The sequence below is a fragment of the Melozone crissalis genome, unplaced genomic scaffold (assembly GCF_028551555.1).
Source record: "Melozone crissalis strain CALT ecotype California unplaced genomic scaffold, PUWL_Pcris_2 ptg000027l_1, whole genome shotgun sequence".
NCBI classification, from domain to species: domain Eukaryota; kingdom Metazoa; phylum Chordata; class Aves; order Passeriformes; family Passerellidae; genus Melozone; species Melozone crissalis.
In genome coordinates this window covers 35,939,765-35,954,887 of record NW_026535805.1, presented here as the reverse complement: position 1 = coordinate 35,954,887, position 15,123 = coordinate 35,939,765, and the positions used below count along the sequence as shown (strand labels likewise).

Below are 15,123 nucleotides of genomic sequence, written 5' to 3'. Positions count from 1 at the left end.
AATTCCATAAGGGAGTTTTAATGGAAACAGGGCTACCAGAAGTGGACACAATTTTTAAATTCTTTGTAAGAGAAGTATGATGTGCCAACTAGATAAAAGTGAGATACCGGCAGAGGACTTAGCTATGCAGAATTCTGGTGAAGAAGCGTTATCATTAACTTTGCTTTGTTTGACCTCTCTAAAATTGCTTTACAGGGGAAGGGTCAGCTTTGCTTGCTTCAAAGTGAAAACCCAAGACTTCTTTTGTAGCACTTTCACAGCATGAAATGTGTTAACTGTTAAAATGGATTTTGTATAACAGTTCTGCATCCCAGTTTGAAAGCACACTGTGGCATATATTTGACCATTTTGTACATGTATTTTTTTAAATCTCTGAAAGAAAAATAAGCATTTTTTTAAATGCAAATTCAAAACTAGAACATGTTAGGCTGCCATCCTTCACTTGAGAATGGTCACAAGCTGCCCCAGCTCCTCAAGCAGAGTATAAGGGCAAAATGCATACAAATCAAATGCTTAGTGGATGCTGACTTCCCAGTAGCATGTTGACTGGCTGTTTTGTTGAGATTTCACACACATACATAAAAATAACAGCATTTTTTAGCTGATCCCAATAGATTTTGCTGTGCAGCTGCATCACTTGTAAAAGGCTTTTTGTTCCAATTCTTGAAGTCTGAAGTATTGCAAGTATTTTTTTTTTAAATCTCAATTATGATTTATGTGTTGTGATGACTTTTAAGGCTTGATTGGGCTTCAAATGTGCTTTGAAAAAACAAGAAAATGTGCCCATGAAAAACACGGGCAGTTCAAAGCCGAATATTGAGCATACAGTTGTAAACTCACATGGCACATGGCTGGGTAGGTTTTTTTGGCAGAGCCAGAGTCTCAACCTGCAGTGATGCTAAAGATATTAGCAAATTAGCACTGCAAAGCTTGCCAGCGTATTCGCTAGAGTCCTGCTCATGCTCTCACTGCTGTAATTAAAACTAATTATTTTCTAAAACATAGTAATACATGAATATGTGCAATAATCATTTTGTAGTGGGCAATCTGTGAAGTATTTTTAAAGCTTCTTTTCGCCCTCCTGTCTTTGGCTCGCTGTGCAGTGTGCCTGCTGCCTGGTGCAAGCCAGCACTGTCATTTTGTGAGAGTCACACTACTCTTGTAAAGACAGGGATGCTTTACTGATTCTTGCATGTTTACATGTGGGATATGTATTTTTTCTTTTTTATTGTCTTTTAGGCTATTCTGAATTTTTCTTACCTCATATGCTTTGAAAGAAGGGCATGAGGGGGATTAAAAAGAGAGAAAGGGAAGATTATCCAGTCTTTCACAAATGCTATGCACATGGTTTTCAGCAGGCAAAGAATCACTTGGTGTCTTGCTGCTGTTTTCTGGTTATTTGCATTGATTCAGCGTCGTGGCACCTCCTAGCATCTGCTCTGCCCAGCATTTTCTGTCTATTTGTCTGAATATTTCTTCTTGCATCTTTCTAGAAATCCAGGAACCAGGAGCCCAGCAGCTCTGCAGCAGTAATACTATACTTGGCACATGCATCTTCAAATAAAAAAAAAACCTTAAACTCCTTGCACCCCTGGGAAGCAACTGCATGCCATTATCAGAGAAAGACATTTATGTGTTCGTTATAGTCCCACCTCGTTTTGGCAGGAGGAAGAAGCTGAGTGCTAGTTCTCCAACAGAGCACGGTTTACAGCTTGTAATTCTGTAGTTAAGGCTCACAGTGGCTGAGCCATTCATATTGAAGTGAGTAGGGGCAGGAATTATCTGCTGGACACCAGCCTTAATACAGATGTAATTGGAAAATTCAGGTTTTTTCTTGGATTTAACATGACAAGGAGAAAGTGCATTGTTTTCATTTACATTTGTCTATTGCTAAAGGGAGAGTGCAGTAATTAAAGCAGACTTTATTTTGTTAAAATGTTGTGGTCAAATGCAGAGACAGTTGAAAAGCACCAGCAGCATGAAGAATGAATTCTACTCTGTTAAGCGATGGTTGTTGTTGCATGGTGCTTGTATTCTCTACTTGTTCGTTGTCCTTTTTTTCCTCACTTGAACTGAAGAGGTTTCCAGGTTTCTGGATGCTAGAGTAACAGGACAGACGTGGAAAAACCTCTCCTTCCCGTGGCACCACAACCATGCAGCAGGAGGCGTGTTTTTTCCTACACAGCCAAACATAGTCATGCTTAACTGTTTCTCCTGTTTTCGATTAGCACCTATGGGTCTTGCAGATATGATGACACCTGGTGAGTCCAAACTTCCCCTTCCTCTCAAAGCAGATGGCAAAGAAGAAGGAGCCCCCCAGCCCGAGAGCAAGTCAAAGGTATTTACCGCCTTCCGCACGTGGTGTTGGTTCTGCCCGCAGAAGTCTGCTGTGTTGTCCTTCATCTCCTGGTTTTGGCCTACCTACTTCTGTTCTTTCCTGCATGCCTTTCCATTCACGTGCAATCTATTTGTTTCTTTTTGGTTTTTTTCTGTTTTTTTCTTTTATTTTCTTTTATTTTCTTCATTGTGTGGATCTGAAAGTTACTAGTTCTTACGGCATTTTAACTTGCGGGGGCAAAGCATCGCAAGCCAAACATTGCGTGGGCATTTGGCTGTGCCAGGTGGGTGGGAGAGAAGGGTCTTGCCTGGTTTCAGTCCTCGCAGCCATTTTTCTGTGCCTTCAGTTATAGCTTCCTGTTTTGGCTGCAGCAGCAACATGCTTTAATATTTTGCTTTCCTGCCTTATTTGATTAAATAAGGCGAACGGCTTGTTTTTGTTTCTTTCTTTCATAACGGGAAACCCATGCTTAGCATTTCATGTGAGCTTGAAGTAAGCATGGTGGCTTAGTGACTTTAGCCAAGCATCCAGCAAACTTTCCAAATTACACTAATTAACAATGTTGTTTTAATACCTTTTATATATATATATATAAATATATTTATATATGTGTGTGTTTTCTGTATGTGTCTCTCTGTTTATATATATTTTATATATAAAAATTGGTCAGTCTGTTAAACTGGATGTATATTTTTTTTGTTTTTAATGAAGTTTGCCCTGCCTTTGTCATATTTTTTTTTTGTATTCCTCTACCACAGGATAGCTACAGCTCTCAGGGTATTTCTCAGCCCCCAACCCCAGGCAACCTGCCAGTCCCTTCCCCAATGTCCCCAAGCTCTGCTAGCATCTCCTCATTTCATGGAGATGAAAGTGATAGCATTAGCAGCCCAGGCTGGCCAAAGACTCCATCAAGCCCTGTAAGTGGCTCTGGTTATTTTGGTTTTTGTTTATTTTTTGTAATTAATTATATTTTAATGCTTGCTTGTTTGTTTTGTAAATTCCTTTTCTTTATTATTTATCCACTAAACAGTTTTCTTTCTTTATAACACTGGGTACAAATTCTGCTCTCGGACACATGACTGTAAGTTCCACTGCCTGGCTTCAGTGGGGCCTGAGCATGCTTATCCAAGGGCAAAATTTGTCCCAACAGTACTTTGAAATAAGAAAGAGTAAAATTGTGTGCATCATGCAAGTGTGCTGTCTGGTAAAACAGCAATTGTTGTGAAGAAAACATCCTTCCTGTAATGCATCAGCTTCCAAGCATGCCGACTGTGTTGTTAAGAACAATTCCATTTCTGTTCCTGGGCCCAAACTCCTTCACACAACTGACTTCACTCTGGTTGCTGCACTTGTCTTTACTAGGATTATTTAGGGGGAAAAAGAACAAAGGAAAAAAAAAACAAAACAAAATGAGAAATCTTCTCCCCTATTGAAACTAATACCATCAAAAGTTAAATTATAGACTCAGCACCACAAAAAAGTTGCCATTTATATTTATGAAACATTTTTAATTTTGAATTGTGTATTTGAAAATACAGCCATTAGTCTGTCAAGGCACAGTCTAAACCAAAATTGTTTCTAATTTGCTTCATTTGGTTATTTTGAAATAACCCAGACTATGAGCTGAAAAAAGATCCTGATGCATGTACATTTTTAGAAAACTATTTTTTAGATGAGTAATGTTTAATCAGTTTCATACAGGTTGTAAAGAAGAACCTGAGAGAGATGTGTGGTGCTAAAACCAAATTTCATCATCTGTCTTTCTATCTATATATATGCACACATGTAGAAAACCTATATACTTATATAGAAAAGGGAAATGCAGACCTAAGATGATATGGTCTATGGGGAGCAAATACCAATCTGGTCATTTTTGCTTTGTTTTGTTTTGTTTTTTAATAATTAGGAATATATATGTTGTTCTTCTCTTTCAAAAGTAGAAATGATCATAATTTCTCTGTAGAAAAATAATGTAACATATTCTTGTCATGGATATAAAGGGGGTTTTCCCCAATCTTAAAGTGTAGTTAAATAAGCAATAATTCTTTGATAACAATTTTTACAAAGCGGTATGTTAAAGAGTATGTCTTAGGGCAAACAGAGGAAGGCCAGTCAGAGGGGAGGAGATCTAACCATCCAAAACCCAGACATTTACAGAATCCCCTGAGCAAGGGGGCAGCATGGCATGAAATGCACCACTTATATCTTTGGATGTTGATTTGACAGTAACTTTGAGTCTCAGAAGGCAGCTGATGTTACTTGTTCCCACAAGGTCTCATCTTTTTCTTAAAAACATTTGTGAAAGGGTGACACCAAAAATTCTGTTAATTTTCTTTGTAGTGATGTTTGGGGTACTGCTTGTTTGGGCAGTTTTCTGGAGGAAAGCAGGAGAGTAATTGCATGGGCTGTCTAACACATCAAATGCTTCCTCTACAACCAGACAAGAATGTATTCCTGAACTCATTGCATAAACTGCATAGGAAATCCTGGAGTCATCATGAATAGATGTGGAGATTTTTTTTGTGTAAATAAAGTATAGATTATTGACAGAGTATAACACTGGAAAAAATAAATGAAGAAAGTTTGTGCTTTCAATTTCTTCTGAATGTCCTTCTCTCCAAAAGGTTCAGTTAGACATGGATAAATACAGAGCTTTGGAATGATAGAAAAATAAGTGCTGCAAATGAGCTGATCCCTTTTTACCTGTGAAGGCCAGTGGATTGGATAACTTCATCGACTTCAAGAGCAGCCTGACATAGACTGGAACGATTGATTGCAGGCATTTCGTTACACTTGAAAACAGCCTGAATTGCTTCATTAAATCCCAAAGCTGTTTCATGTGCTACAACTTGTCCATTCCAGTAGAGAATAAAAGCAGGGGTGAATGGTCTCTGATTCACTTCAAGGTATCCCTGTGATCCTACTAAGTGGATCCTCTCTTTCAGCTGTTTTATGTGGAAGTGAGGCACGAGAAAATGGGGAGAAAGAACTGATGAATGTTCGGTTTTGAGGCTTCCTTGGGTATGTCAGGAAAAGGACACTTCTGCTCTACTAGTTTTGCATATAATGTGCATCCCTGACAGTGTTGAGATAGTTCTAAAATTCTTTAAAAGAGACATTTCAAGTGGGGGTCTAAACCATGCAGGGTCACTGCAACATGAGTAAAACAGTAGGTTACAAAAACCCCATAAAATGCTGTTAACTGTCCATAGGTACCCAGGAACATGACAGTGAATGCACCTGAACAGTACTACACCTCCCTGGTGCTAGCTGGGAGGGGTCTCCAGAGTCCTTCAGGAGAAAATATTAACAAAGGAATGTATCCTCTACAAGCCTCTGCCAGGGATTGGACTTGGGCAGTTTTAGCTGCCTGTGTATGCACACTCTGTTCTGTAGCAAAAGAGATCTGTGTAACACGTGTAATATTGGCAAATTCTTCACTGAAGTCAGGGAAGTGAACAGTAGGTAATTGTATAAATATAGATCCTTAAAAATATGTAGAGAAGCAACTACCCACTGCCTTTCATGTGAAAATAACTCCTACATAAATTTGTGTTGCTCTGAAGCATACGAGGGTCTGCATATAATACAGTTTTAATAGTGGGTAGGTGTATTGAAAAGAAAGTATGGGTTTCGACAGATTCAGTAGGGGAATTGGCTTTGGTATCCACATACATTGGTGGAGTTTTTTAATCACCCATTCAAACGCTGCCAGTGGATCGTGTGGAAGAGTGCTGGTGATTGCAGGCAGAGTAGGATATAACTAAATCAGTAAATTAATATGCCATAGGCCTGCACTAGCATTCTTCTGTCACCAGAATTATCAACATACTTAACAGAAGGAAAGGTCATGATCTGTGTTCTTCCCGCATTGCTTGGGATGTGCTCATTTTAGTTTAAAATGGGATCTTTCTTTTATAAACCCTTGCTTTGTAAGGGTTAATATTTATAGGTAAATTTAGGCTTCCAGCTGAACCTGCCCATTTGAAACTCAAGTTTGTTTGTGTATAGACTAGCTTGCACACACCTGTCATTTTTATCCACTTACTTTTATAAAAATAGAGAAGAGAAAAAGATCTTTACTCTTGAGGAATAGCATTCTTCCCTCCAGTGCATTCTTCTAAAGTTAACATTTCATTTTAGAAGAAAATTGCACCCATTTTACAAAGCATGACAACCTGAAAGCTCACACAGTAAGAAACACTTCTTACCTTCTGTAAGCTGTGAAAAGTTTTCAGATTATACTGTCATTTTAGAGCTTGCTGCCACACTGCTGAAAAGCAGCATCATTTGAGATGTATAGCAGAAAAATGCAGAAAGAAAAATTCTTAACTGTTTCCCTTCTACTCTGATTCTGATTTGAAAAAGTGAATCTTAACAAATAAAAATGAAACCCTAAAACTGGTAAATCTGAACTTTCTTAATCATGGTTCACCATAAAAGTGAAATAGAGACTGTTTTGTTGCCTCATATGTTAGAATATGAGCACATTGGAAATTTTCTGCGTAAAAGCTGGAATTTCCCACCTTCATTTTTGTAGAGTTCTGGGGCATCTTAAGTGTCAGATTAAAATTGATGCTGGTAAGCAGTAGAGTTAACTTTGTGCTTACTGCAAAAGGTAGTGGAGTAATTCCAGTTCATTCAGCTGTTCAAGCCTGTGTGATCATGTATCTGGTGCTCACCACAACATCAAATTAGTAGCAACATGACTTCCCTACCTCCCCCTTTTCACCTACCCAAAAAAACCCTCCCAAACTTTGACAAAGTGTATTTGTTGCTAAGAGTTAAACTGATTTTCTTGAGTACCCAGATATATAGCAAGTGATGCTTTCAGTAAATTGGTTGCTATTACAGAATCAGTTTGTGCTTTCTTTGCATAATCTGCAGGATTCATGTCAGTGTATTTCCTGCCAGCCACTTAGTATTAATAAAACAAATTTAGCCCTGACTCTCACTTCAGTAGGAGTTGTAACACAACTGAGTCTGGCTGAAGTAAATTCAAGCATGCACCTCATTGCTAAGAAATGTAATCATATATGTCTGTAGGAAGGATTGCTGTGAAGAAGTTACAGTGTCAGCAAGGCAGCAGACTTTAAAGGAGGCTATTTATTTCATTAAAATTAATATCCATTCACTGGAAAGAACAGCAATGGCTCATGGAACTGCTAGGTCACCCCCTTGGCTTCATGTTTCTTTTCTCCTGACTCTTTTCCAGTTTTGCCAAGTTGCAGCTGGTAGCTGGAAGGAGATACAGAGTCTGTCATATTTTCCAGGCTAACATGTAAGATGAATGGTGGCAATGCTCTTGAAATCATTGGCAGTGGGGTTCTACTCTGCTGTATCCCTTTTTCATGGTTTTGAGTGCCACGCCTCACCACTGTGTGGGGACATGGACAAGTGAGTGGTTCTGTAGCATCTGTGAGGTACAGTGAGGATCTTTTTTAGAGATGTTCAACTAGGAATGAGTTTCTGTTTACTTGACAATAGTCTGTCTTCAGTTCAAAGTGAGGAAAAGGCAAAAGAGGGAAAAAGTGATTGACTAGATGAGTTTTAAGAAGTGTCTACTGCAATCAACAACAAAGTTTAGGCTTTTACTATACAGACATAAAGGATATGTTTCCCTTCACATATTTGGCTCCTTTCCCAAAGCTTTATGTCAGTCTTTTTCCCTTGTGTTTAATTCTGAACCACTCCCATCTTCCACCGCTGAGCATATCAGTTCACTTTGTGCAAGTGGGAGGTTGTCCTGCTGTAGCAGCAGCCCCTCTGCTGTCAGAGCTATGCTTGGGCAGGGGCTGTGACAGGGTCTGTCCACACATGGCACAGAGCCCAGCTCACAGGGTTACATTGCACAGAAAAGATAGGCTGAGAATTTATAGCTTGTGTAGCAGCCTCAGTGCTTTCTGCTGTCTCTACGTTAGGGAGAAAAAAAAAAAAGGGAAAAAAGAGAAAAAGCAGGTTCACTCCTGCCTTTTTGCAGCAGAGATGGAATTCTGCTCTGGCCACCTCTTCTGCTTTTGCTGGTGATGTCTCAGCTCTGATTGCTGTCCATCCTTGGTTTTCCCCAGGTCATAACACACATTCCCTTTGCAAGGTAGGACAACAGAGATGGATATCATCTGTACTTCAGCAAGGGAGAAGAGTAGTTTCTACTTACAAGCCTTATTGGATCAGGCAGCTAATTAGCAGTTCACAAAGAGTATTGCCACCAATCTCCTCGTACTGTAGGCACTCTTGCTCATCTTGCCTTTTGGCCACCAGTGGTGTTAAGTGGTAATAAAGCATAACCATTTATGACTCTGAAGAAAGGACTACTTCTCCATGTACTAGTTTGCCATGATTCACACTTTAGGCTATTTTTGTGCAATTCCTGCTCTGGAGGATCACTTTCAGGTTTTCTACCCCATCTTTGAGGGAAAGAGGAGAGGATAGGTTTGGATTTAGGAGTTTCTAAACTTGTGTGGAACAAACTTGTTTCTAATTTTACCGAAATAGTTGCTTGCAAAGCACTTTGAGATAAGTGGACGAGAAGCACTCTGTGAGAGCTACATCTTCTTAAAATGACATGAGGCAACATCAGAAACTTGCCTTCTGGGATCCAAAGTTCAGATCAGTGAAAGAAATAGGAGAATGGGGAGTTTGGGCCCTTTATTTATAAAGCTGACTTTTCTGTATATGGACAGAATGTACTGTGTGTGCCTGAACTAGTAGCCTTCATTCCTGACTGTTGTGTGATAGCTTTAGTTTGTTGGACATCTTCTCTTTTTCAATGTTGTGAGTTTCTTACTTTCTTTTCCCTTCCCCTCCCACCCTTCCCCCAACTCTCTCTTTTCTTCTTGCAATTTAGAAATCAAGTTCCTCTACCACAACTGGAGAGAAGATCACTAAAGTCTATGAGCTGGGAAATGAGCCGGAGCGCAAGCTGTGGGTGGACCGGTACCTGACGTTCATGGAGGAGAGGGGCACGCCTGTGGCCAGCCTGCCAGCTGTGGGCAAGAAGCCCTTGGACCTCTTCAGGCTCTATGTCTGCGTCAAGGAGATTGGAGGCTTAGCACAGGTGAGAAGAACTGGTTAAAAGTGAACCTTCAAAAAGTCAATATTCTTTTTTTCTAGAGTATTCCTGCTGGATACATCATTAGGTTTTCAGCCCAGACAATATTGTTGAAGAAAATGGTTTCATGCTTTGATAGCTGTCTGGAGTTCATTTTGGGCTGCATAATGGCCGTAAAACTTTAAAGTTTGAATCAAGATTGACCATCACTGTAGAGAGATGAAATTGTTGCCTTTTCAGGGGAATCTAGTAATGCTGCTGAGAGAAGAAAATAGGAAAAGGCCACAGGATCAAAGTTACAAGTTAGAGGCAGATGATAGAGCTAAAAGGAAAAGGAAATTTTTAAGTCCATTTTTCCTACATAGAGATACAGCCTGTAGGACAATTCAGTTAATCTCCCCAGAGAAGCTACAGACATATTCTTAAAACACACTCCTTCATCCCAAACCTTTAATTCTGAGTGTCTCTACACAGTATATGTGTTTCTTAGACATGGACTGTGCTCTGTTTGGAAAATGCTTACCGGATATTTTAGGTTGCCTTGCTAGCATAATGATTACAAGGAAAAGGTGAATTACCTAAATGAGTTGAAGAAAAATGAAAGCAGGAAGAGCTGAGACTAAAAAAGTCACAGATGGGAGACAGAAGCTTTCATTTGTGTTCTCACTAGTTAATCTGAAGTTTTGCAAAGGGATGTTGGAAAAATATTCATGAGTTCTGTAGGGTTGTTCACCACAGAGCAAAAGGAGATGTTTCACTGTTTAGCATCTAAAGGGAAAGCAGGAGAAAACAGTCAGTACTTGCAGTCTTAGATTTGGCATTTGAAGTCACCTGTCCTTGCCTGATGCTTGTACAAAGCATCTCTTACATCTAGGGGATCTCTGGCTAGACACTAGACACTCCTGTGAAGTGCAGGGATCCATTAGGTCTGTGTTTATGAGAACATTTGTTCAAGGCCTTGCAAAATGAGGTCTTAAACATAGCTAGCATGTAGATAAATATGCATGTGTAATATTATATAAAATGTAATATTAAAGCATACAATTCTCCACTAATTTCAAAATCTGAACTCAAAAATATGGCAAACAAATTAGAGTCTCCAAAAAAGAACATATTTTCATAATCTATGTGGTTAGTTCAAGAAGAGAATGTCCAACATCGATTAGTACCCATTTCAAAGCTATTTTTAATAGAGCACAACACAGGATTTGAGTACTGGTTTAAATCATTGACCCTTCAAATCCAGGGATTTTAGCTATTCTTATTATTAAAGGAAGGCAGAGAAACCTAAGATAGTTCATTCTGCCAGTTGTTAAATGCTGTATATTGCTAAGAGATGTTATGCTGACATTTTTAGTGATCAGCTCATGCCCCTCAGCATCATAGGGATTTGATTACTTTTAGCTCAGAAACTTTATTACAGGTAAATCATGTAATGCAGCTGCTCTGCCTCGTACGGCGTGATTGTGCCCACAGTGTGACTCTTAGCATCAAAAATTGAGCAAGATGGGGGGCAGATGGAATATTCTAGAGAGTTATTCATGTTTGCTTATTATGGAAATTTATTTTATTTTGGGACATTCAGTGTTGATTTTCAGTGACAGACATTATGATTTGCCAAAGAATAGATGCTGTTCACTTAGACTGGTTTTTGAAGGAGCTTGAGTTACAAATGCCTGTGCTTTAGTACTGGTTAAAATTTACACCTAAAATGAGGGCTCCTGATTTTGCTGGTGTGCCCATATGAGTGGTCACTATGTTTATCTGTTTAGAGCTACTCAGCGGTGCAGAGCTTTGCTTGCTGAGTTTTATTTAAATGCATCTGTGTGATGCCCTCCTAAAAAGCTGTTGCTCCAGCTGCTGCACTCCACATCTCGTGACTTTGCCCGGAGAGTGGCAGGGAGAGGAGCTGTGCAGCAGTGGTGCATATTCCCTGTCTGAGGAGCTGCCCTTGCTGGGGTCCCAACGGGAACAGACCAGCTGCTGGCAGTCTTCCTTTAAATGCCAATATACTGGGCATTTAGGCACGAACGTTTCTGTTTGCATTATGCAATGTGTTCATTACGCACCACTTAGCTGTAAGCCAGTAGGCACAAAGAGCTGTATAACTGGATTTCAGGCCTCAACAAGGGCAGTTAATGAAAATCTGGTCTCCTTTAACTCCTGGGTTCTTGTAGGATGTACCAGAGAAATAAAAACACTTAGCATAGCCATGCCAACCTGCTTGCTGTTAATGCCATCCTCAAAAGATCTTTGCTGACTGGCAGCAGTTACAGTGTTATTAAACACTGAGAGAAACTTAAAAAAATGTTTTCTTTGCTGGCACACAGACTAAGGAATAGTATGGCTAATGATAATCTTTCTATCTATATGAGTTAAGCTGGAGTCATTAAAATATCAGGCCTTAGGGCAAGTAGCAGACAATCATGGAATCAAAATTGCTACCCACAAAAGATGAGATTTCTCAGATGTTTAAAGCCAATTTATTTTGGTGCTGACCCTGCTCCTTGGATCATACCTAGAAATTGTATAACTGGTTGAATGAACTCAGAGGCATCAGGTGTTGGAGCAAAAGCAGTGGCTGCTGCGAGTGGTACAGCCAAGTGAGTCAGTGGCATCACCCAGGATGACAAATGAACTTGGCTATTATTACAGATCAGCTGTATTTGAGGAACTCATGAGCAGAGTCTTTCAATATTCTTAGCCTTACACTGCAAACAAGACTCACAGTAGAGTGGTGCAGTCAGCACTGTAATACAGAGTATTGCTGGACTAGCCGTGAGTGTTTGAAGTCTGCCTTAATTAATTAAGGGGCCTGGCTTCACTCTGCCTCTCATCTAGCCAGAGGATCATTGATCTGTCCCTGCAAGATGCACTAAAGTGAAAGGAATTGAACCAGGAATTACAAGCTGAACTGTTTGACAGCTGGTGGCTATTCGGGAGAAAAATTTATTTTTCATATCAATGTTCAAACAAATTGCAGAATAACACTGTTAGTGCTTTCTAAATTATATTTTAGAAGCTGCTTTTTAATTAGAGGAGGGTGGGTGTGGGTGGGTGTCAGGGAGGGAGAGAGTGAGCAGGAATTTACTTGGAGATGAATTGCTAACTGAAGAGCATAGGCCCTGGAAGGGCGTAAGACATTTAAAGGATGCACCATGCAGAAGACTCCACAAGCAAAGCTTTTTATGTAGCTATCAGCAGGTTCCTTAATGGCTTTATAACTGTAAATGCTGTCTGTGCATTACTGCGTGTGGGAGTAATGAGCATTAGTTAAAAGAGGAAAATAAAAAAAAGTAAACCAAGACATTAAGTGCTTTTTTTTCCCTTTTTTGTTTCCTGACTTAAACAAAACACTTTGCTGCAAACCAACGATTCTGCCGTTTACTTTGCTAGGTTAATAAAAACAAGAAGTGGCGTGAGCTGGCAACCACCTTGAACGTTGGCACTTCTAGCAGCGCAGCCAGCTCCCTGAAAAAACAATACATTCAGTACCTGTTTGCCTTCGAGTGCAAGATTGAGCGAGGGGAGGAGCCCCCTCCAGAAGTCTTCAGCACTGGAGATACCAAGAAACAACCTAAGATTCAGCCGCCATCTCCTGGTAAGTCAGATAAACTGCAGCCTCCTTCTTACACAACCATTTTTTAATGGAAGGCATGCTAGGTTGTTGCACCCTATGTATTTATAAGCATGTCTTGATAATGCTGGAAAAACAAGGGTAGACCTGTTGTTGGAATCTTCATTCTCAGTCTTGGAGCCAGCTCCTGAGTCAAATCAGAGTTAACTCTGAAGGGTCAGCACAGTTGTGTGTCTGGTTTGTCCTTCCTCAGTCCAGCACATAAAGATGTGTGTGCCAGCGTACCCTTCACATTCAGTGGCATGGGCATAATAAAAAGAACAGAGGTCTGCACAGATGTGCTTCTGCTGTATGACAGGGGCATGCATTTGCCTAAGGTCAGGCTCTGGTACCTGCACTTTCCTTGCTGTGACTGAAGCTGCTTTTCAGCACAAGTGTTGATCAGCAAGGCTTCAGTTGGAGCAGGATGGCGGATGCTGGACTGATGGGCGTGTCTCACATGGTTGCTCTGGTGCAGCTCGTGTTCAATGTGTGGCAGATGGAGAGCTGCGAGTACGGTGTGTTCTCACTGCCACACATCCTAGTTTGGAGGCACACTCTCTGTTCTTCTGTTGCTAATCCTCTGTGTCAGGTAGGTTGCTAGGATCACTGTTTTTATCTTCTCATCTGAAAAATTGGAACTGGGATTACTTTATTTTGGCTGCTCTTTCTTGCATTTACAGTGTGGTGTAAAAGAAAACCACTCTTTTCTTTGTAAATTCATGCCACTTCAGATATTCAAGATTTAATAGTCACAGTTGATACTCAAGGCAGGACTATTCTTGAGTGGAAACATTTTAAGTACATAGGAAGAGTCATAGTATTAGTCAAGCTGTTGACTTCTGGACTACCCATGGAAGAGTAAAAAAACCCCTTAATTCTTTTGGATTATTCCTTTTGTTCCTAGTTTTTCTGACCAACAAAATGGTTTGACAGAATTTGCACAGTTACTTATTAGGCAGACCACCATCATTTGTTGCCAAGAGAATATAATTTCTGGAATGTTTACAGGAGTTTCCTGTGGTAGAACACAGTTTTAGAAAAATATTAATTCACTTAATTTCTGTTAGTACAGTTCACTGGCTGACAATGGGAAATAGAGAGTCAGACCCAGAAAGCCCTGCAGACAGTTTGCAATTGCATGACTTCACTACCCTATCATGGACACTAGAAAATTGCTAAGACCTTTATAATCATATAATAAAGTTCTGGCCTTTCCAAGATTATCTCTTACAATAGTGCTTTCTCAGTACAGAAAAAGATAACAGTGATAAGGCTTTAATCTTTCTCAGCCTGTTTTATTCAGTGTAAGGATTTGAGGGAGCGTTCAGTTAAAATCTTCCTAAGCACATCTCTGTGTAATAGCTTAAAATATTTCCTCCACCTTGTTAAAATGTAGGGTTATAAGGTACCCCAGTGGTGATTGTTTAATAGACAGGAGATTAGGTTACTTTGCAATTCAAGTTTAGAAGATAGAGAAAAACACTTGGTACTAGAAGTAAAGCCCGTAGTCCAAATATTTATCTGTCTGAAATAAGCACAGAGTGTCTTGAGTGTGCACAGCTGCAAAAAATAATATATGTTGGAGGTGCCCATCACCTCCTGAGAAGACTGGTAAGCGAAGCTGAAATGGTTAGACTTGCTGAAGACAGTGAAGAAGAAATTAATCTGTCTCTAAAAATGAAAGAGCATTACACTTTGTTCTCTCCTCCCTTACCTTCTCTCTCCAATACTGCTCTCAGTAGTTGATTTGGGGATGATCACCATAAATCAGCTGAATTTTGAGATGAAGAATTGCTATTTAAATATGTAAACGTGAAACAAAGGAATGGAAATGTCAAATGTACCACTTTACAGGGTCCTTTTGCATCACGATGCTGTGAATGAAAAAGGCAAAGTCCAAGTTTAAATTTATCATAACATTCAAGCAAGCTGTCTTTGAGGAGAACTGAAACTATTTTTCTAAAATAAAAACACAGCAGGACATAGAGACTAGAAAAGGGGGAAGCAAGCAAGGATCTCAAGGTTTGTTTTGTTGGAGAGAAAAGAGCTCGTGTCACTGAATGGGACTGCACTTCTGTACGGAGAAAGGCTTTCCCAGTGTGTATCAGCTTTAGT

At 39.8% G+C, this 15,123-nt stretch overlaps 1 protein-coding gene across 4 annotated transcripts in view; it reads left to right on the top strand.

Annotated features, from left to right (window-relative positions):
• Positions 1 to 15,123, top strand: part of ARID1B (AT-rich interaction domain 1B) — a 324,803-nt gene that overhangs the window by 287,860 nt on the left and 21,820 nt on the right. For all 4 annotated transcript variants that reach the window (XM_054279185.1, XM_054279184.1, XM_054279183.1 and 1 more), the window contains 4 exons: positions 2,229 to 2,338; positions 3,097 to 3,255; positions 9,186 to 9,395; positions 12,786 to 12,990. In XM_054279185.1, the coding sequence (XP_054135160.1) occupies positions 2,229 to 2,338; positions 3,097 to 3,255; positions 9,186 to 9,395; positions 12,786 to 12,990 (684 nt within the window). The remainder of the gene's footprint in view (positions 1 to 2,228; positions 2,339 to 3,096; positions 3,256 to 9,185; positions 9,396 to 12,785; positions 12,991 to 15,123) is intronic.